This window comes from Hyperoodon ampullatus, assembly GCF_949752795.1.
Source record: "Hyperoodon ampullatus genome assembly, chromosome: 17".
NCBI lineage: Eukaryota > Metazoa > Chordata > Mammalia > Artiodactyla > Ziphiidae > Hyperoodon > Hyperoodon ampullatus.
In genome coordinates, this window is record NC_136930.1 from 77339087 (window position 1) to 77360369 (window position 21283).

Consider the following 21283-nt stretch of genomic DNA (forward strand, 5'->3'; position numbering starts at 1 on the left):
GGAGACGGGGTCCCTGCCAAAGGCCCCCGCAGGAAGGGACCGGACTGGGAGAGTCAGAGCTGGCGAGGGCAGATCCCACTTACTGCAGGGGCAGAGCTGAGGTGCACAGGCCGGACGGAAAGCCGAACAGAGCCCGGGAGAGCAGCAGTGGGGATGGGGTGGGGTGGGGCTCCTGGAGGTGACTGATAGACCCGGAGGGGGAAGGGCTGGTGGAGAGTGCGGGGCGCAGAGGGCTGTAGGCCAGGACGCTTGTCCCTTCAGGACGTGCGCGAGGAGACCAGAGCAGTGTGGGGCACAGCAGAGGGCCTGCCTGAAGAAGGGGAGGCGGTGGTGGGGAAGCGGACCCCGGCCAGGGACGCTCTGGAAGCACCGCCGCCTGCCAGCCTGAGGACCGCAAGTGGACAGGGGAGCCCCTGGGCCTGGGTTCAGACAGGGGAATCATGTCAGCAACCAGCAAGGGGTGCAGAGGGGAGGGGGTGCAGGGCGTGCTGGGGCGCTCTGGCCCCGGAGCTCCCTGCCTTCTTGCCCCCTCACTCCCAGGCCTGCTGCTTCAGGAGATGAAGCCAGACCCCTGGGAAAGGCAGGGAAGGCCTCTGTGTACAGATATGTTAGAGAGCTATACATACAGACCTTCTAGCTCTGTCTGCTGAGAAGGCTTAGCAATACGACAAACCCGTAGCAACGGACACACCCAGCACCAGATCTTGATTTGTAAAGGGTATCAGGGATTTCTGGAAAATTGGGGGCTGGGGGGAGAGCAGAAGCCCCTTCTCCTCCGCGTCTGGCCCAAACTTCAGGGCAATTTAAGAGGCAACGTTAAGAGCTCTAGGAACTGGTTCACAGCTCGAACTAGGAAGGTGGAGGGCAGGGCAGCGCCTGAGCAAGCGCGAGGCAGCTCGGTCCTGGGATGCAACAGAGCGGGTGCAAGAGGGCTCCGCGGATGCAGAGCTGGCTCCCACCTGGCTCGCGGGCCCCGGTGGCCCGGCCCGCTGCGCAGAGCCGAACCAACGGCCCTTCCCCCAGATTGGAAGCTTCCTGGGGGAGGGTCACAGAGCCGCCTCCGCTATGGGCTGTGCCCGGCGCTGAGCCGGTGGCTGGTCAGGCCTCTCCGAGTCCGCCCCTTCCTCGGACTGGGGGAAGCAGGTCGGGGTCGGGTAGATCCCGCAGTCTGGGCAGCGGGAGCGCCGGGGCCGTTACACTCTGACTTGCGGGAGGAGGGAGAGGGGGATGCAGCGCGCAGCGCGCTCCACTCCCCGTCGCTGCGCCGGCCCGCATTAAAAAGTGTCGCCCTCCGCCTGGTGTGGGCTGCACCCAGAAGTCGCTCCCATCGGGGCGGGGCGGGAGGTTCTCCCTGCGGCTTTCAGGGGAGGGCGGGGCAAGAAGGATCTGGGGCGGGACCAGGGTCTCTTTCGCTTTCCCTTTTGTTCTCCAACCGCCGCCGAGGTTCCGCGCGGGTGAGGAGAGGGCGGCTTCCCGGGTGGCTCCGCCTGTGCCCATACCCCCAGGCTCGCGGGGGCTCGGCGCCTTGCAGGCTCCGCGCACAAGCTGTGCCACGTGGCCTTGACCCCTGTGACTCCCCTGAAGGTCCCGAGCACGCACGAACGAGTCGACTCGCACGCTGGAAGCCAGTGAGTCGTCGGAGAGACTTGCCACCGAGAGCCCCGCGCGCCACGCCACGCCACGCCCGCCCGACTGGCCCCCGACGCCCTGCGCCCTACGGCCCTCGCCCTTCCCGCACCCTGTGCTGCACGCTCTCCCCGGCCTGGCCCGCGCGCTACGTTTCCCGGCCTACTGGGCCCTGGACCAGCTGCTGGGCTGCTGGGCGCCGGCCGCACGCCCAAGCGACCAGATCCGGCTGAGCGCTGCAGCGGGCGCCGGAGCGGCTCTGCCGCTGCTGCTTCTTGTCGGCCTGCCTCTGGCACTGCCGGACCTGCTGCTCTGGCTGCTGCTGCAAGCCTGGCGCCGCCCCTTCTGCTACCAGCCCCCTCTGCAGTTCTGGGCGCCCCCCACGCCCTGGCGCCCCCCAATTGAGCCCACGCGCAGCTTCAGCTTCTTCGGCGCCAACCTGTGCCTGCTCCCCGATGGGCTGGCACGCTTCAGCAACTTGCCGCACAGCCAGCGGCGGGCCGAGACCTTGGGCGCCGTGCTGCTCGCCGGCCTGCGGCATCCGCCCTCTGGGGCTACCGGCTGCAGTTCGCCAGTGCAGGGGATGCCGTGCGGGGTGCTGATAGGCGCCATGCCAGCGAGTCTGGACTTCATGTGCCTGCAGGAGGTGTTCGACCTTCGCGCAGAGCGACGCCTGGCGAGTCGCCTGGCACCCAATCTGCGCCCGGTGTCGTACGACGTGGGCACATTCGGCCTGCAGCCCGGGCTACACCTGAAGCTGCTGGGCAGCGGGCTGCTGCTGGCCTCGCGCTACCCGCTGCTACGCGCAGCCTTCCAGTCCTTCACGCACGTCGCGAGGATGCGCTGGGCTCCAAGGGCTACTTTCTGCACAGGTGCCCGCCCACCGGCCGCGGCGCTCAGGGACCCGGGAGGGGGCGGGGCATGGGGTCGAACGCGCGAAGGTCCCCAAGCGCAGCTGGGCATCCCGGACGGGCGCCGCATCGTGGGCTTCCTGCACTGCACGCATTTGCATGCGCCGAACGGTGAGCCCGACTGGCTGCTCGTAGGCTCGTGGGAGGGCCGCCCCCCCATCACTCTGCGCGGAGTCCCAACCCTTGTCTGCACCTCCCCTCCCCCCACCGTTTATTCACTGCCCCAGGCGCCGCCAGTCCCTTCGAGTGCTGGTGGGCTCACAGATCGGGACCGGGCGGGGCGGGGGAAGGTGCGGGCGCAGCTGGGTGTCCAGGAGGCAGAATGGCACCTCGGACTGAGCCTTCCTTCCCTCCCCGTCCCTCCCCTCCAACCCACCCCGCCCCGCAGAGGACGGGCTCTTGCGCCGCAAACAGCTGACGCTGTTGCTGGACTGGGCCGAGCTGTCCGAGGTTGAGAGCCGCCCAAGTGACGAGGCCGTGGCCTTCAGTGTGCGCCTGGGTGACCTAAACTTCGAAAACTGCTCGCTTAGGTGAGACGAGGCTGCAGCGGGGCGGGCGGGCGGTCCCGCCCACCGAGCGCCGGCCTCTCCGCAGACCACGCGCAGGAGCTGCAGCACCAGCTGTTCAGCCGCTTCCGGGACCGCCGCCGGCTGGGGACGCGCCGGGGTTGGGGGCGGACGGACCCAGGGAGGGCTCGCGGGCCAAGGCTCCCACTGATACCGCCCTCCCCAGGAACGCTGCTGAGAACCTCCAATCTCTGCCACTCCGTGGCCTGCTCCGCGGAGATTCTGAGATGCTGGGGGCCAGGCAACGCCCGGAAGGAGGGCTGCCCTGACCTTGGTGACACTGCCACCCTCCTCAGGGCCTTGGAGCAGGAGGAAGGGCGCCGCCACTCCCTGGCAGGCCCTCCCAGGGGAGGCCGCCCAGCTGAGCACTGGCGGGGTCGGCGCCTGGACGACGTCACCTACCGAGGAGGACCCGGAGACATTCTGAGCCCAGTAAGTGCCAGAGCGCAGGGTGCTGGGCCTGCGGGCGCTGGGTCGACTCCTCAACCTGACTCCTGCCCCCAAGAGGTGGAACAGGTGACATTCAGCACCGCCCTGGCGGGGCTTACGGACCACCTGGCTGCGGGACTTCCAAGCCCTCCTAAGGCAGGTACGGAGGAGACAGGTGCCAGCACGGGTGGAAAGACAACAGGGACGCAGAACGTGAGGCTGGCCAGCCGCCACTGGAACAGGACGACTTCAGGGATCTTTATTGTACGGGGCCCTCCCTCACACAGTCTCCTGGGCCCTGCGGTACTCATAGACGCTGCCCCGCTCAGGGAAGGCTAGGGGCTGCAGGAGCGACGCCGGCAGAGGGGCGGGGTCCTCCGGGTCCCCATAGCCCCCGCCGCCTGGTGTGTGGAGACAGAACACATCCTGTGGGGCAGAGGGGAGGTTCAGGCTGGGGACGGGCTCTGCCTGTCTCCTGCCACAGTCCCATCCCCGGCGGGGCAGTGCTTCCACAGCAGCCAGCTGGGACCCCAGAGAGCCGGTCTGCGGCCCCCTTCCTTCAGGAGCCAAATTAAACTCCGTCTCTAGTTATTTGTGCAATTCCATTCACCCTGTGGGATGAGGGCAGCTGGGGGTGGGGGCGGGGATGGGACAGGCCAGGCCGCAATCCTTACCCCGGGGGACACGGGCACCGAGGTCTTCCCACCCAGGTTCACTGTCCGGCCGTCCTTCCGGATCAGTAGGTTTAGGCCACGGGTGCCGGGCTCACCCCCTGCAAGAAGAGGCAAGGTGGGGGTGGCCCAGGGGGCAAGGACGTGAGAGACACTGGGGGCTGGTGGGGGAACAGGGGGGTAGATGGGACAGGAGGTGGGTGGGGGGGGAGGGAAATGGAGCCACTTACCCCTAAGGCCGTAAGGCTGGAAGGCGCGGCGCTCGGTCAGCACCGACAGTAGCGCCTCCTCACGAAAAAGCAGCTCGCGGATGACACCGTCGCCGCCCCGGAAGCGGCCGCGCCCCCCAGACCCCAGTCTCAGTTCGAAGCGGCGCAGGATAACTGGGTACCTGCGCGGGGCCAGGGGCTCAGCCCAGCCCGCCCCGCCCCAGGCCCGGCCCCTCAGCCCCACCCCTTCCTGCACCGCCCACCTGCTCTCCAGGATCTCGGGGTCGGTGATGCGCGTGTTGGTCATGTGGCTGTGCACGCCGCTGCGCCCGTGCCAGCCGGGGCCCGCGCCCGCGCCGCCCGCCACCGTTTCGTAGTAGCCCATGTGGGCGTTGCCCAAGGTCACGTTGTTCATGCAGCCCTGGCAGGGGCAAGTGGCCGCTGCACCGGCTGGGGGTGCATCCCCTCGCCGCCGGTCGCAGCCCGCAGCCCTCCCCCCGTCCCCCGCCGCTGTGCCCACCGGCCCACCGCACCTGGGAAGCAGCGCAGGCCCCGAAGGCCCCCAGGATGACGTCCACCACCCGCTGCGACGTAAGCACGTTGCCGCCCACCACCGCCGCCTCTGGGGACGGGTCCAGGATGGAGCCCTTAGGGATCACAACACGCACCGGTGCCAGGCAGCCCTGTGGGGAGAGGGGCCAGCGCTCGAGAACAGCTGGGAGGTACACCACGCGCATCCCTAGGATCAGCCCGACCTCGGGCCGACCTAGCCCCGGGCTCTCTCAGGGTGACACGGGGCTTGGGGTCGACCTGCTGTCCGTGTGCACAGCACACCCTCGCACACCTGGTTGAGTGGGATGTCGCGGCCGACCAGACAGCGAAGGCAGTAGATGAGCGCGGACAGCGTGACGGCCCGAGGCGCGTTGAGGTTGCCGAACACCTCGGGCCCCGTGCCGCTGAAATCAAACACAGCGCTGCCCTGCCCACCAGACAGGAGGGGAGAGGTCAGCAGCCAGGTGGCCACGGCCCTGATGCCTGGGGAGGTCCTTCCTCCCACGACTGACCTGGCTCAGGTTGACCTGCACTCGGAGTCGGATGGGAGAACCGTCGTCCATGTGGTCCTCTGCAGACACCTCGAGGGGCAGGCCCCGGGCCTGCCGGGAGGTCCCAAAGGCCCGAAGCATGTCTCGCACGGCTAGCTCGGCGTTCGCCTGGTGGGGAGTATGTTCAGTAACGGCCACGCCGCCTGCCCGGGGGGCCAGGTGCCCCCCACCTCCGTCCACCTGCCCGGGGCAGGCAGAGAGCTGCCCGCTTGCTCCTTCCCCCAGGCCCACCTGGATATGGCCCATGTAGGCCTGCACCACATCCAGGCCATACTGCCCAATGAGCTCGCCCACCAGCTGGATGCCCTTCTGGTTGGCTGCCACCTGGGCACGCAGATCTGACAGGTTGTCATGCAGGTTCCGTGTTCCGCTGCAGCCTGGAATCTTGCCTGGTGCCCTCAGGGCTTCAGTTACCGCTGAATGGATGGGATCGCCACTGAGCCACTCCAAGTCCCAGGGCCACCTGGTGCCCTAATCCACACCTGCTGGACTTCTGCTGGGGCACTGCAGGGACCACATGTTGGCCCATCACTGGCTCCCCACTACCCTGCTGGCTCTTCCAGGTCCCTGAAAACCCCCAACTTCCCCCCATCGGCTACTGAACCTTCTTCCCACAATTCCGCAGGGCACCCTAGGACGGGACAAGCAGCTTTGACCATGACCATGATCGCACGTGGGCTGGCGGTACCTGGGGCAGGGGGGCAGGGCAGGGGGCAGGTTCCCTCAGCAGAGTCTCCTCCCTCCTTCACTCCTCCTGCCCTGCCTCCCCACCGCCCGGCCCCCTTCCCCACTCCCACACTCACACTGCCCTCAGCCCTGGGGCCCCAAACTCACCACCGCAGCCAGTCGTTTTGAAAGAGCGCCAGCCTGGCTGCCTGTGCACCCCGCCACCGCCCCCAAAAGATCTGGACAAGGCCTCCACCTCGGGCAAGCAGTACAGGTTCTGGCCCCGTGGACCACTCCCTGCTTCGGGAAAGCTCCCCTCCTGAGTCTGGATCAGGGTCCTCTCAGGCTCCCTGGCCACTGGGTCCTCTGCCACGTGCCTGCACAGGTTCCTCAGTGATCCCGACCCTCTGCCCCCGCCCCATACTGACCAAGGGAGCAGCCAGGCCTCAGTCGCTCTGTTCGTGTTCTCAGCACCCACAGCAGCCCATGGCTCTGTTACCCCACCTTCCACCCTGCCCACGTCACCTGTTCTCACTCTGGGATGCCCCCAGGGCTCTCAGACCCCTGCAGCCTCACACCAGCTGTCCCTGACCCCCAGGTCCCCCTGCAGCTTCTGTCCCACCTTCCTGGTAACTGCAGTGCCAGAACCCGCATCCTACGGCTGTCCAACTTGATCTCCTCCCCGCTGCCTCCATCCTACCACTTACCAGCCCTGACCTCCAAAACACCCTCACCGCTGCTTCCCAGCTTGAGGCTCAGCATCATCCAGGGCGAGTGCAGCTGCCCCCACCCCACTCCCCCTGCCTGGCCTGCAGGACCCTCCATGCCCAGGACCCTCCATGCGCCCTGCACGTAGGCAGGGGACTTGCCTGGTGCACAGGCAGCTCAGGCCCAGCTGAAGCCCTTCACAGCTGCCCAGTGACTGACCCAGGCCCAGGAAAGCTCTCCGAGAGCCTGCAGCCCCGGGCCGCTGGTGCCGCCGTGTCTCTGCAGTCCCCAGACCCAGTGCAAACCCAGTGCAAACCCAGTGCAAACCATAAACGCCACGAGCAGCCGCCCACCTGAAAATAGGCTCCTCCCCCTGCTGCACCCAATCCCTTGGGTGTCCTGGCCAGCTCCCCGCCCCCAAACCTTCCAGGCCTTCTTGGGCCCAGGCAGAACTCAGCTCAGCTCATGTGATCGCCTCTGAGAGGCGACCTGCAACACGCACGCTGGGGGGTCCCCGCCCAGCTCCCTCAGCCGGGAGGCCGGCCTAGGCCAGGGGGAGGGGGGCAGCGGGGGCTGCATCCCCGCGTCCGGCCCAGCCTGGCTGCAGGAAGCGGTGTTTCAGCCCCAGACCCGTTCCCACTCACCCTCCTCCTGGAAGACACCCGCCTGGACGAGTCTGAAGGACAGAAAGACGGCGCCCTCCTGCTGCAGGGCGGTGGAGTGGGGGGGCATGGAGCCCGGTGTGATGCCCCCGATGTCCGCGTGGTGCCCGCGGCTGGCCACGTAGAACACAGGCCGCGTCTGACCCGGCCAAAACACCTAGGGGTGAGGGCAACGGTCAGGGGCGCCGGCGGCCCTACCACCCAAGGTACCTGGGCAGCGACCCTCACCGGTGTGATGACGGTCAGGTCTGGCAGGTGGCTGCCCCCCGCGCTGGGGTGGTTGCTCAGCAGCACGTCGCCTGGGTGGAGGTCAGCCCCCAAGTGCTGGATCTGAAGCCAGGAGACAGGTGCAGAGTGGGGAGGGGGCCGGCGCAAGGGGCGGGGGGCAGGGGGAGGGGCCTGCCGAACCTGGAACTGCACCGTCTCCTGCATGGCACCCAGGTGCACAGGGATGTGAGGGGCGTTGGAGACCAGCCCCCCGTCGGGCCCAAAGAGGGCGCAGGAGAAGTCCAGGCGCTCCTTGATGTTGGTGGAGATGGCCGTGCGCTGCAGGATGCGGCCCATCTGCTCTGGGGACACAGAGTGACCAGATGCCCGCTGGCCCCACCCCATCCACAGCGCATTCCCGGGGTACGGAGAGGCAGGACCCACTGCCTTCAAGGCCTCTGAGTCCCGGACCCAGGACCCGAAGCGGGTGATGGTCCACCTAGACACTGCGAGGCCACGGCCACATCTTGCTCACGTGAAGGGCACCCCTTCCTCCCCAGCCCTGCCCGGCGCCCCCATCAACCCTACGCCCTGCTTCGTACATTAAGAAACTGATGCCGAGGCACAGGCTTCGGAGCCTGGGTTCACCGTGCAGAGCCCAGATCACACGGTGCTGGGAGGAGAAAAGCGCCCACCCTGCCCAAGGCCTGCAGTGCAGCGGGGCTGTGCCATCCCAGGGCCAGGGCCACACTGCCTGCACCACCGCAGGAGGGCTTCCGCTTCTGCCCCACCCCCACCCCCGCCACGCTTTCTCTCTGCACACCCCCGCCGGGCACGCCGCAGGGAGCAGGGCGGCGGAGCAGGATGGGGGAAGCCACTCACCAGCGATGCTCATGAAGCGGTGGGAGAAGATGGACAGGTGGATGGGGTCAAGCTGGGCACCCACCGTGCTGGGGGCCTCAGCCCCCACGGAGATGCGGATGTCCCCAGTCTCAGTCACCTCTGCCTGGCAGGCTGGCTCCACCAGGATGGTACTGGGGGCAGGGCAGCAGAGGGGCTGCAGGAGCCCGGCCACACACCCATCCCAAGCAGGGACCCCATGTGCCCAGGCCCAGAAACAGCCCAACCGTGAAGGGACCCCAGAGTCCTTCAGACTCCTGCAGCCTGGGCCAGAGGACCCCCTGCCAGGGCCCCACAGGTCACCCCCACAGGTCACCCGGGCCCGCAGCCCACCTGTTGCTGTCAATGATGAGGCAGGGGCCCTGCAGCTTGTGCCCATTGCCCAGCTCGCCCAACAGGTACACGGGGGTCTCCTGGTAGCCCCCCTCGAAGTAGCAACGGGTCATCTGAGGAGGGTGTCAGGTGAGCGAAGTTCCGAGGGCCAGTGCCCTCCCTGCACCCCCCCTCCACACCTGTCCCCGTGTCCCAGTGGGTGTGGGTGGACGGACACAGGCAGGGCCACCAACCTTGTCTACCCGGGGAGGCCCACTCTGGGCTTTCGGGATGTACTCGAGGCGAAGGCCACTGTGGCCAGTGCCCCTCACCCGCACGTCGTCCACCACCACTGGCCGCTCAGGGATGATGAAGCCAAACTCCCTCATGTACCTGCACACCCGGAGGTCCCGGAGAGCCATCAGGGCGGGCAGCCAGGCCAGCGGACCCCAGCCAGGGCTCCCGAGACGCGGAGCTCACATACCTCTCGACGAAGCCTGCCCCAAAGTCGCCCGCTCTGGGTGAGCGGGCAGTGGCTGGGTGCTGGTGGGCGGACACCATCAGGGCACAGTCCGTGCCCTGGTAGCGCAGGTGCAGGAAGCTCTCGGTGCTGATCTGGGCCCTGCAACGGTGACGGGGGGGCACTCGCACCGGAGACCCTTGAGGACACCTAGTCCACCCCTCCCTGACTGCTGCCGAAGAGGCCCCAAGTGAAGCGGCTAGGATGCCGCAGGCCCCCCACCTGGCCCGGCAGCCCCCGGAGCCCCACCTGGGGAAGCCCTGGGCCCGCAGGGTATCCACACACTGCTCCTCCAAGCGGCTCAGCCTCTGGTCCAGCTGCACAAAGGTCTCAGGGGCATAGGGCAGGGAGCAGGGCTCCTGTGCCTCGTGTACCACGTCTGCCAGGGCCAGCCCCAGTGCTGACAGCAGCCCACTATGCCTAGGGGGACAGGGGCCGCACAGAGAAAGGGTGGGGTGCCTCCCAAAGTGGCCCCCCAGCCCCAGAACACACGCACCACACCCAGACACACCTATGAATGTGCACGGTGTCCATGCCCAGGGCCCGGGCGATGGCGCAAGCGTGCTGCCCACCAGCTCCCCCAAAGCAAGCCAGCACGTGGGCCGAGGGGTCGTGGCCTCGTGCCTGGGGAGCCAGAAGGGATCAGTGGTCTACCCTGCCCCGCCCGGCCCTCCCCCATCCTGCCCCCCACCCCCAGGCGAGGGGAAAGGCGGCTGTACCTGCGTAAGTGCACGGATGGGCCGGCACATGGCCTCGTTGGCCACACGCACAAACCCCATGGCCACCTCCTCCAGGCTCAGTGGGGAGGCCGGACAAGGCCCATTGGTCAGGAAGCTGTTGACCTCAGTGGCTACAGCCTCCAGGGCCTTTCGGGATGCCTCCGGGGACAGTGACTGGTCCTCTCCCGGCCCAAAAATGTGGGGGAAGGAGGCAGGCAGCAGGCGACCCAGGACCAGATTAGCATCCGTCAGGGTCGCAGGGCCTCCTGGGAGGTGTGCACGGTGTGGGGCTGGAGGTGAGCGACGGGAGCGGGCAATGGGGGTGGGGCTGAGGGGTGGGCTGGGCCTGGGCCGCGTGGGAAGGGGGCTGGCAGGGCACATGCCACCTCTTACCTTTGCGGTAGCAGGCGGGGCCAGGGTGGGCTCCTGCAGACTCTGGCCCCACCACGAAGAGGCCTGACCTTTGGAGAGGGGAATTGGAGGTGGAGGTGGGTTGGGAGGCAGGGCTGGGGGCCCCGCCCAGGTGCGGGATGGGGCGGACCTGAAGAAGAGGCGGGAGCCCCCACCAGCTGCCACGGTGTTGATGTCCAGCTGGGGGGCCTGGAGAGTGACCCCAGCTGCGCTGGCCTCGAAGACGTGCTCGAATTCGCCAGCATAGCGGCTCACGTCGGTAGACGTGCCTGGTGGGAGACGGGGTGGTAAGGAGTCATCCCACAGACCTGGATGCCTGACGTTGCCCAGCCCGGCATCTGAGGCTCCCCCGGACCCCACCCTCGGGCCCTCATACCTCCCATGTCAAAGCCGATGACAGGATGGCCACCCTCCACCCGGTAGGTGGTGGCTGAGTAACCAACCACGCCCCCAGCAGGGCCCGAGAGCACAGCGCGGGAGCCATTGAAGGAGTCCATGGGCGCCAGGCCACCATCAGAGCGCATGAACAGCACCTGCACGTCCTGTGGGCGGGCAGGTGGGCAGTGAGGGGCGGGGCGGCACAGGGTGGGGGTGGCCAGGGGCGGGCAGGCGGGGGGCCTCACCTTGAGCTGACCCTGGAAGCCACGGCAGAAGCCCTGCACATAGCGCTGGATGGTGGGTGTGAGGTAGGCATCGGCGCAGGCAGTGTGCCCCCGAGGCACGATGCGCACCATGGGCATGGCCTCCGAGGACAGCGACACGTGTGTGAAGCCCAGCTCCCGGGCCAGGGCGCCCACCTGCTGCTCGTGCTGGGCCCACCTATGATGACGTCCGATCGCCGCTGAGCTACCTGCCCGCCCGCCGGCCCCCCGCCGCCCGCGCCCCCAGCCAGCCCACACTCACGTGTATGAGTGCATGAGCACCACGGCCAAGCTGTGGATGCCTCGGGACAGGAGCCCCTCCAGTTTCCCTCGCAGGTCCCCCAGGTCCACAGGCTGCTGCACCTCCAGCAGGTCCCCTGTGCGGCCTGCAGGGAAGCCCGCCGCTGCCCCATCAAAGGCCCATCTGGGCCTGCTGCCCTGCGCCCCAACACTCGGGCATCCGTACCTTTCACGGGCGTCCCAGCACCTGGCCCCCCTCGATATAGCACCACACGCTCGTCCACTTCCAGCACCTCCTCGTACAGCATCTCGGGCATGGGCACAGCCTGAGGGCAGGCAGAGGCTCAGAGGAGGCCCAGGCCTGAGGGTCCCTGCTGGGACCCTGCATGGGTGGGGCAATGCAGGTGAGCGGATGTGTCCCAACAGGCCAGTCCACAGGCCCAGGAGACACAGTGAGACAGGGTGACACACTCAGAGCGGGTGGGAAGGCCCACCCGGGGGGGCGGCTCTCTGCCCCCAGGCCTCTGAGTGCAGCTAAGTGCCCCACCCCCACAAAGGCAGCTCCTTCCCAGAACCCAGCAGTGGGGGTGAGGGTCAGGGTCCAAGACTGGGCGGAGCGGCAGACAGGAACAGGACAACAGGTGACCAGTCAGGGCTAAGGGGACGCAGCGTCCCACTACGAGTGCCCAGAACCTCCTCTCTTATCAGTTGGTGGCCTTGGGCTGGCACTGACCCTTCCAAGGACCACCCTCCCTGAGGGGCCACGGCACTCCAGGGAAAACGTGCGCCGCAGAGCTGGCCGCCTGCTGGCGCGAACTCACCAGGTCAAAGAGGTCTACACGGGCCTGGGTGCCCACATGCAGCAGGTCTCGGAAGCCGCGAGTCACCAGCAGTGCCACCCGCTCCCCGCGCCGTTCCAGCAGCGCGTTGGTAGCTACTGTGGTGCCCATGCGGATGCTGGCGATGCGACTGGTGTCCAGAGGCCGGTCCCGTGGCAACAGCATGCCCCCCTCCTGGGAACCACGTGGTCAGCCATCAGGCCTCTGGCCCCAAGGTCCCTCCCCACCCCACCACTCCTCCCTGGCCACCTGCTCCAGGATGCGGCGGATGCCCTCAGTGGGTGCGTCCACATAGTTGGCGGGGTCTTCTGAGAGCAGCTTTAAGACCCTTACGTGCCCCCCTGGGCACTGGGCAAAGACATCTGTGAAGGTGCCTCCACGGTCGATGGCAAAGTGGAAGCGCCCCTCCGGGCTGCCCATGGTGACGGGGCTGGAGTCCAGCAGCGACTCTTCAGCCGGCAGTCCTGGGAGCCCTGGACAGAGGCAGTGGGTCAGCAGGGAGGCCTGGGGGTCATCCACAGGTGGGCAGCCCTGGGCAGAGCTGGGATGGGGAGAAGACAGGGATTCCACGCCCATGAGGGGCCCTGGGTGGAGCCAGAGCTGGGCAAGTCCTGCAGGGCCTCATGACCCCCACTCCCCAAGTCCAGTGCGCAGGGTTGCAAGGGACCCCAGGGCCCGGAGCAGGCCTTTCAAAGGAGGAGGCGCGGCGGGAGCCCTCGGGCTGGGGTTTCTGGGCCCTTAAGCACGAAGAGGCACGTGGGTTGGGGGCTGGTGAGAAAAGGCCCACTTCCCAACTGCTCGACCTTGGAGCAGAGGCCCAGCGGGACACGGGGACGGGGCGGAGCCTAGGCAGACCACGGGGCGGGGCCGGGAGGCGAAGGGGAGCGGGCGGTGGGGGCGAGTGGGGTCCGGGGGTGCGGACAGGGGAGCGCGGAGGATCCTGGCGCGGGGCCCACCTGGCCTGTCGGCTCCGGTCGCTCGCCGTCCGTTTGGCCGCACTCGCTCCGGGCCCTGCCGCGCCCGCCCCCAGCCCGGAAGCGGCGCCCACCCCCCGCACGACCGGTCCCGGCGCGCCGGGCTCTCCGGTTGCGTCAGGCTCTCCGGTTGCGTCAGGCTCGGGTGGCCCGGAGCCGCCCCCTCCCTCGGCCGCGAGCTGCCCCGGGGACTGCGGGGCGGGGCCCGAGCTGGGCCGCGGGCGGCAGGCGTCTCCATCCAGATCCCCGGCGGGGCGGCGCTGTGCCGGCGCGGCCCCACCCCGCGGCCCGGTCCCCGAGCACCTGGGCTCTGCGGCCGTCCGGCCCTGCGCCGGTCCGGAGCTCGCTGACCGCGGGCGCCCCGGGTACCCTCTTCCAGGTACCCCGGGGCAGGCGGAGCCGGCTGCCCAGAAGACCTCGGACCGCGCCCCCCAGCGTGCGGCGGCTGTGGCGACCCGAGGTGGGAGATGGGTGACGCGGGAGGGCAGAATTGAGTGGCCCGACCGGGGTGGGGTGGGGGGGCAGGGGGGCGCCCTGCAGAAACCCCTCACACCCCGTGGGCGTGCCAGGCGCTGTGGGCTGGGGGCCCTCCACACCGCCCTCCCAGGCCGACCGCGCGACGCTCGGGCTGATATCGCCAGACGCCGTGGTCAGTCTCGGGACCACGGGGGCGGGTGGCTGCCCTTCCCCGGCCTGTTTCCCCGCGAGCTGAAAGCTGCCCGGGTGCCTGCCCAGGCCTGAGGTGGGCTGGAGCTGTGAGGGGCTCCCGCAAAGGAACGGTGGGGGATAGGGGGCTTCCCAAGCAGAGGAACAGCAGGTGAAGGGGCCACCTCACCTCGCGGGCCAGACAGGCAGGGACACTGTCCATGCCCTGGCCCCATCCCACCCCAGGCTCTCCCGCTTCCTTGAGCCTTGCTGGCCCTTGATGCCTGCTTAGTCCCAGGAGGAGAGAGGGAGGTGGGCTGCTGTGAGGGCACAGGGTCTGGGCTGCAACCGAGGCTGCAGCAGGGCTCCCCACGGACTGCTGGCCTCTGGCCGCCTCACATCCTCTGCATGATGGGGCATTAAAGCGCAGCCTCACGGCTCCCTCACTTCAGTCTAGCGCTGCTCTGAGGTCACTCTCTCAGAGATGTCACCTTCTCCCTGCTGCACCCCTAAAAGAGCCCCCCGACTCCATTCCTTGCCCCTTCCTCCACAGCACCTGTCAGCACCCGACAGGACACGGCCGCACGGGAGCAGGGGTTTCTCCCACTTTTCGCTGTCCTGCATGGCTCAATGAGTGCAGCCTGTTGGTCCCTGAGGAGACCCCCACGGCCCTGGCCCGCGCACCTCTTTCAGCATCCTTGAACTTGATGGTTCTGCGCTGGGGCAAGCGGGGGCTGGCGGTCACCTCGGCCAGGAGCCTGGAGCTGCAGAAGCTCAGGCTGCTGCCCCGGTTCCTAAGCACCAGCTTCAGCTCCTGGTTCTCCTGGATGAGCTGCACAAGCCGCCGCAGCTCTTGGTTCTCCTGTGCCAGCCGCTGGATCTCCTGCCCCGGGCCTGGAGTCCCCCTAGGAAGCCCCTCCTGGAGGACAGAAGCTTTTGCCTCCCAGCCTAGGATGGCGGTGTTGCAGGTAGAGGGGTGCGAGATTCAGGCATCCTTCCCCACCCATCTGGCCACCCACTGGCCACCAGCTGCCCGTGCCAGGTTGTGAGGCTGGCTGACTGGGCACAGTCCCAGAGGCGGTCGTGGCCAGCACAGCACCTGAAGGGGTCAGGAGGGTGGATGTTTGAGCTGCCCTGAGGGAGGGGGCATGTCTGGCCCAACAGCAAAGGGGAGCTGGACTGTGGAGACTAAGGTGGGTCAGAGCTTGGGGGCGTGGGGTAAGCCAGTGAGCACCGTAGGGCGAGGCTGGAGGCAACAGTGGTCTTGCTGTCGGGGTGGCAGGGAGTGTCACTGTCACATGGAGGATGAGGCACCACATTCAGGGCCACAACCTCAGGGAATGGGGGGGGAGGACAGGGAGCAGGGAGGCCCCAGGAGACATTGAGGACAGCAGGTTCCTGGGGGCAGGGCGGCCGCCTCAAGGACAACAATTGGGTTTTCACTTGAGATCATATAGAGGACTTCTTTCCTCCACCCAATCTGTCTTCTAATGGGACGGCTCTGTGCAGTTGCCATTATTTTGTGTCATTTCTTCCATTATGATTATTGTTTATTTCACATCATCGTTTCCTTTTTGCGGGTCTGCTGTTTCCAGTTGTCAACCAGTAGTTTTCCTAGGATTTGCATGTCCTTTCCCCACTGCTCCAGGGTGGCACGCTGGCAGGAAGTTCTCACTGCTGGGGGGATTCTCCACTGCTGGGGGGGCCATGAGGCAGGACATGTGGGCAGCCCCTAGGACCTGATTATGTCATAGCCAAAATCTTGAAAGACAAAGAGAAAACTTCAAAAGTCACAAGATAAAAATAACTTGTCACATGTAAGAGAATACCGTAAGATTCACACCTAACTTCTCATCAGAAACAATGGAGGCCAGGAGACAATGCGATGACAAACTCAAATCATTAAAAAACTCAAGCAAGCGTCCAATATTTTGGAAAATGATCTTTTGTAAATTAAGGTGAAATAAAGACAGTCCAAAATAAACATAGAGAGAATCTGTTGTTAGCAGACCTACCTTACAAGAAATACTAAAGAAAGTTCTTCAAGCTGAAAGGAAGTCATGAAATAGTCATTCAAGTCCAATTGCCCAAATGCAGCCATGCTGCACCCAGACTTGTGACCTACAGAGCTGTGAGTTTACAAGTGGATGTAGTTTTAAGCCACTGCATTTGGGGCAACCTATTACATAGCAGTGGAAACGAGCACAGCCTCCTGTGTTGAAGGAAACGCAGGAGCTGATTATACAAGTAGCTGGGTTGCAAAGGAAATGGCATGTGCACTGTCCCGGGGCAGAGTCAGCCTTGAGACCTGGGATGGGAACTTTGAGCGGACACACTTGAACCTTAGGCTGCCAAACTCCCACAAGCCCCTTCCTGGCAGAAGCAGCCCCTCCTTCCTCGCTGGAGGAGCGGGCAGTGGCCTCCCCTGGGGCACAGAGGGCCGCCGACCACTGCTGCCACTGCAGGTGCACGTGCTGTCTCCCCTCGACAGGTGCGTCCAGTTCTCAGTTCTTGGACTCTGAACTGGCCTTCCACCTTATTTTGACTGGAAGAACATGGTGGAAGTGACAGTGTCCCGTGCCGAGCCGTGACCTTGCGAGGCATGGCAGGGGCAGGAGTCCCGGGAGTGACCCTGTCACTCTGGAGATTGTCACTCTGGGCTTGCAGCAGTCATTCGTGGAGGTCTACTGCTTCTTGGTAAGAAGAGCGGGACCCGCCCTTCCCCGCCCGGCTCTGCATCATGACAGCTCGGCTCCGAGAGGCTGTGGCCAAGAGCACGGGGCGCCCCGTGCTCGGCTCCAGCCGAGGGCAGAGGAAACTGGGAGAGACGAGCTGAGAAGACGAGGCCTCCCCCGCAACACCCGCGGGTCGGGGGTATCTCTGGGAGGGGCAGGGTCCCAGCCGCCCCAGCTCCCCCAGACCCCGCCCAGCGGTGAGGAGGTGAGACGGAGGGACGAGTGGCTCCACGGCGCAGCGGAGCAGCTCCTCAGACGCTGCGTGCGGGGCTGGGGAGGATGGTGGAGAGCCTAGCGGTGAGCACTTATCAAGGAGCTCAAACAGGACTTCCCTGGCGGTCCAGTGGTTAAGACTCCCTGCTTCCAATGCAGAGGCGTGGGTTCAACCCCTGGTCAGGGAGCTAAGGTCCCACATGCTGCACTGAGCAGCCGAAAAAAAAAAAAAAAAAAGCTCAAACACGTTACCACAGACCCGAAGGCTTAAAACAACAGACGTTTATTCTCTTCCAGTTCCAGGGGCCGGAAGTCCAAACTGAGTCATTGGGGCTAAAATCAAGATGTCAGCCAGGACAGTTCCTTCTGGAGGGTCCGGGGGGAATGTGTTCCTCACTGCGGCCAGCAGGCGGCGCTCCCTGCCTTGTGGCTGCGTCGCTCCAATCTGCCTCCAAGGTCACCTCTCCTCCTCCTGTGCTTCTGCAACCAAATAGCCCTCTGCTTCCACCTCCAAAGGATACTTATGGTTACATGTAGGGCCCACCTGGATACTCTAGGACACTCTCCTTCTCAAGACCCTTAGCTTAATCATACCCGCAAAGTTCCTTTTGCCATAGAAGGTGACATTCACAGCCTTTGGGAATCAGGACCTGGCTCTTCTTCAGCCTGTTACAATGGCTGGACGTGGGGCAGACTTGAAAGTGTTCCTCAACCGCACCCTGAACTGGCCCTGTTGACCCCTCTTGGGATGGGACGCTGCTGAGATGCATCTGTGCTGCCTAAGGGGTCTGGGGTCTGGGGAGAGATTCACTGCGAAGTCATGAGGCTCAGCTCGGGACTCTTCCAGGCCAGGGCCCAGCAAAGTGTTCCCAGGGTCGCACATTTTGGAACATTTGCAAAGTACATAATTTAATCACAGTCGGTTGACGCTGTCTCTTCCCATTTGGGTCATTTCCTGCTGCACTGAACAGGGCGGGGGGGCCTCATGGGCTTCACTCAGGGAGGCTGAGCCGGGAGAGCTTTAGTGTGGCTCTGAGGGAACATTCACTTCCTGATGTAGTTCAGTTCTTGCTGTCATTCTGGTGTAGAAGTGGCTGCCAGGAACACACCTGCCCTCTGTGCTGTGTGTCACTACACATCAAGCTAATGGAATTGGCTAAAGAGCGTCGTCAATTCGAAAACCATCTAAGTTAGCCACAGACAAGAGCCCCCAAAGGCCCTGAAATCTTAGGGCTCATATGTAAAAGAAATTTGAAAGAGGTTTTCTCAAATTTAATAACTCTAAAAATTTACACAATATTAGCTAAGGGTGCTGTTACCTGAAAACAACTTTTCTCCTAAGCTGTAAGTTATAAAAATAAACTTTGATGGGACTTCCTTGGTGGTCCAGAGGGTAAGACTCTGCACTCCCAGTGAAGGGGACCCAGGTTCGATCCCTGGTCGGGGAGCTAGATCCCGCATGCATGCTGCAACTAAGAAGTCAGCACGCTGCAACTAAGAAGCCCGCATGCTGCAACTAAAAAGATCCCGTGTGCCACAACGAAGACACGGCGCAGCCAAAATAAATAAATAAAAATAAATATATTAGATAAAGTAAACTTTGATTAAGCGTGTTAGAGAGGAGACTAAATTATCCTCTATATATAGAAGGTGACATCATGAAAGTATCATCATCTTAAGAGGTGACAGATTTTGCGTCTGAAAAGCACAGGGGAAACGTTAGAAATACGTCAGGAAGTTAATTGATGACATTTTGTTTTCTGTGTTTTGTGATGTTTGTGATATGGGTCGACTTTAAAAATTTGTGTTGTATGTTGGGATTTCTTTCCTCACTCTATTCACTTAATTTTGTAAATATGATTTTGTCCTCTGTTTCTTTGTTTTTAAAAAATATTTATTTATTAATAAAATTAGTTGCGGCACACGGGATCTCCATTGTGGCGTGTGGGATCTTTAGCTGTGGCCTGTGGGACCTAGTTCCCTCACCAGGGATCGAACCTGGGCCCCCTGCATTGGGAGCATGGAGTCTTAACCACTGGACCACCAGGGAAATCCCTGTCCTCTGTTTCTTAAAGAGGGCCCTGAGACTGCTCTCCTTCAGACGATGTGTGCCAAGTTGTGGCGTCTGGGAACCTAGGCTTCAGAAGGGTTCCTACCATTTCCCAGTAAGAGTGGCTCACTGAACCTAAACTCTTTGTACAAACAAATATGGTTTTTGCTAAACTCCTGCTTTCCTCCCAGGACTCCGGGTACATACCAGGCAGGGGTGCCTACATGACTGTGACCAGCGCCCTATGAAAGCCATAGGCCCTGAGTCTCCGGTGAGCTTCCCTGGTGGCCAGCATTTCACACACATTGTTGCAACTTGTTCCTGGGCGGATGGAGTGTGTCCCGAGCGATTTCTCAAGGAGAGGACTCTGGACGCTGGGCCTGGTCTCCTCTTACTCTGCCCCACCCGCCTTTTCCCTTTGCTGATTTTGATTAACATCCTTTCCCTTGAATCTTGGTCATGAGTACAACTGTATGTGCTGAATTCTATGAGTCCTAGTAAATCACTGAATCCAGGGCTGGTCTTGGGGATCCTCAACACAGCTCCCAAATTTGTATAAGCTTTAGGCCCCCAAACGTGAATCCACCCATGTGTGTACCCTATGGCTAGAACACAAGGGCCAGAGAACCAAGGGGTGCTCATTCCTGAACAGCCCATACCCTAAACCCGAGATGCTGCCAGGTTGGAGATCTTAGTTCCTGGGGTGGGGGGACACTTCCACAAGGGGACACAGTAAGGTTTGCACTGATCTGGAAGGAAAAGCCACCCCCCCCCCAGTCACTCTGGTCTCCTTAGGCCCAGAACCAACGTTATCCTAATTACCCTGAGCTGCTAGGGCCAACCATGAAATGAGGGCGGGGCACCCAGGGGGCTTCCACCTGCGTCAATGGACTACAGCAATCTTGACCTAGTAAGAACTGGGAGAGTAAGAGCCCACACTGCTGAGGGAAGAAGGCCTGCTCAGTCCAGCTGAAGAGTCGAGGGGGAGGGGATGGAGGATGGCCAGTGGCAGAGAATGACGGCCATCATCCACAGCCTTCGACCAGGCACAGTGGCCAGGCCTCGTGCCCCAGTGTTCTAGGAGACCACCGCCTTGGAGGGGACGCTCTGCCTAGGACTTAGGCCCAAGCCCACCACAGTACGTCCATTCCACCTGCTCTTCTCACAGCTTGACATTTAACTGCTCCTATGGCGGGGGGGGGGGCATGTCCCCTCCCCTTGAGCATCTCATTTCTCCCTTCTGTAGACCCCTCAACAGTTCCAGGGGACTTGACCGACACAAGATGTTGGAATACATCAGGCAAAGAAATACAAGAGTGACTACAGCATGTCAGTAACACTCCGCAGGGTGGCGAGGATTATGTAAAAACTGTAACACTTTTTCTTGGTGGGAAAGGAGGGGAAATGTAACTCACACTTACAGCCTTCACCCAGTTAGTCCCTACCCTGGGGTTCCATCTCCCAAGCCCCTGGACACACACCCACTGCCCACAGTGGGGCAGTAGATGGGTAAATTCTGGTACATCCACCCCGTGAGTATCAAGCAAAAAATTAGAGTTCCACAGGATTACCTGGACAGATTTCACTACATACTTTTTAGTGAGAAACAGAAAAGTGTGTATGAAATGATCCCATTTAAAAAAATAACCAGAGTTCCAAAAGCCCCTATATGTCTGTACATTACAACTGCACATATTTGTTGTGACTTGTATGTAATTATGTGAGTGTGAAGAAAATCATAAAACCAGTACTTAAGCTACGGCAGATGCTGGGGGGCGTGGGGTCGTACGGAGTGAAGAACTAAAGCAACATGGAAAAGAAAATTAATACTGCTCTAAAAAATGCAACCACGTGTATGTACAATATAAACTATGTGGGGTTTTTTTAATGGACAATTGTTAAAACTAAACGGTAAAAAAGAAGAGAACAGAAAATGTGTCTCAGCTTGGGAAAACGAATGCATTTACGAGGGCGGAAGAACAGAAGCCGTCAGACAAAACGATGCTATCATTCCAGCAGTCGCGGCTCTCACCCGCGAACCTCGAGGAAGACGCCTGGCGTCAAAGAGAAGCAGAGGCGCACCGGCTGCGCGCGGTCCGAGCGGGGCTCGGCCGCAGAGGGAGAGGCGGAGGCGCGGCAGGGCCGGCCGGCGGGTCGCGGGCGCAGTGGGAGGCCCGGGACTCTGGGTCCGGGAGACGGCGCGCGCCGGCGGCGACCAGGGCGACGCAGGGCGGGTAGGCCCCGAGGGTCGTGGGAACCGCCCCCACGACAAACCCGGGGGGAAACGACGTGGGGATTCCACGCCCAGCGGGTCTCCACCCCTGGC

The 21283-nt window shown here is 63.5% G+C and overlaps 2 protein-coding genes across 2 annotated transcripts; one reads left to right on the forward strand and one right to left on the reverse strand.

Moving 5' to 3' along the window:
- Positions 1-940: 940 nt before the first annotated feature.
- On the forward strand, positions 941-3749 carry LOC307065372 (sphingomyelin phosphodiesterase 5-like; the record flags this gene model as incomplete). Its single annotated transcript, XM_079722174.1, has 6 exons — positions 941-1097; positions 1316-1454; positions 1585-2648; positions 2926-3067; positions 3115-3688; positions 3735-3749. 6 exons carry the CDS (start codon positions 941-943, stop codon positions 3747-3749), a joined length of 2091 nt encoding a protein of 696 aa, XP_079578300.1.
- Positions 3696-12775, reverse strand: OPLAH (5-oxoprolinase, ATP-hydrolysing). The gene is made up of 26 exons (XM_079722175.1): positions 12590-12775; positions 12323-12514; positions 11728-11827; positions 11524-11647; positions 11244-11439; positions 10997-11162; positions 10751-10889; positions 10603-10670; positions 10210-10475; positions 10002-10114; positions 9740-9910; positions 9455-9592; positions 9225-9363; positions 8992-9104; positions 8641-8792; positions 7960-8120; positions 7780-7881; positions 7534-7708; positions 5747-5931; positions 5477-5623; positions 5257-5391; positions 4946-5095; positions 4676-4833; positions 4434-4594; positions 4207-4304; positions 3696-3958 (listed from the first exon to the last, which is right to left on the reverse strand). Exons 1-26 carry the CDS (start codon positions 12758-12760, stop codon positions 3812-3814), a joined length of 3867 nt encoding a protein of 1288 aa, XP_079578301.1. The 5' UTR covers positions 12761-12775; the 3' UTR covers positions 3696-3811.
- Between the last annotated feature and the right edge of the window lie 8508 nt (positions 12776-21283).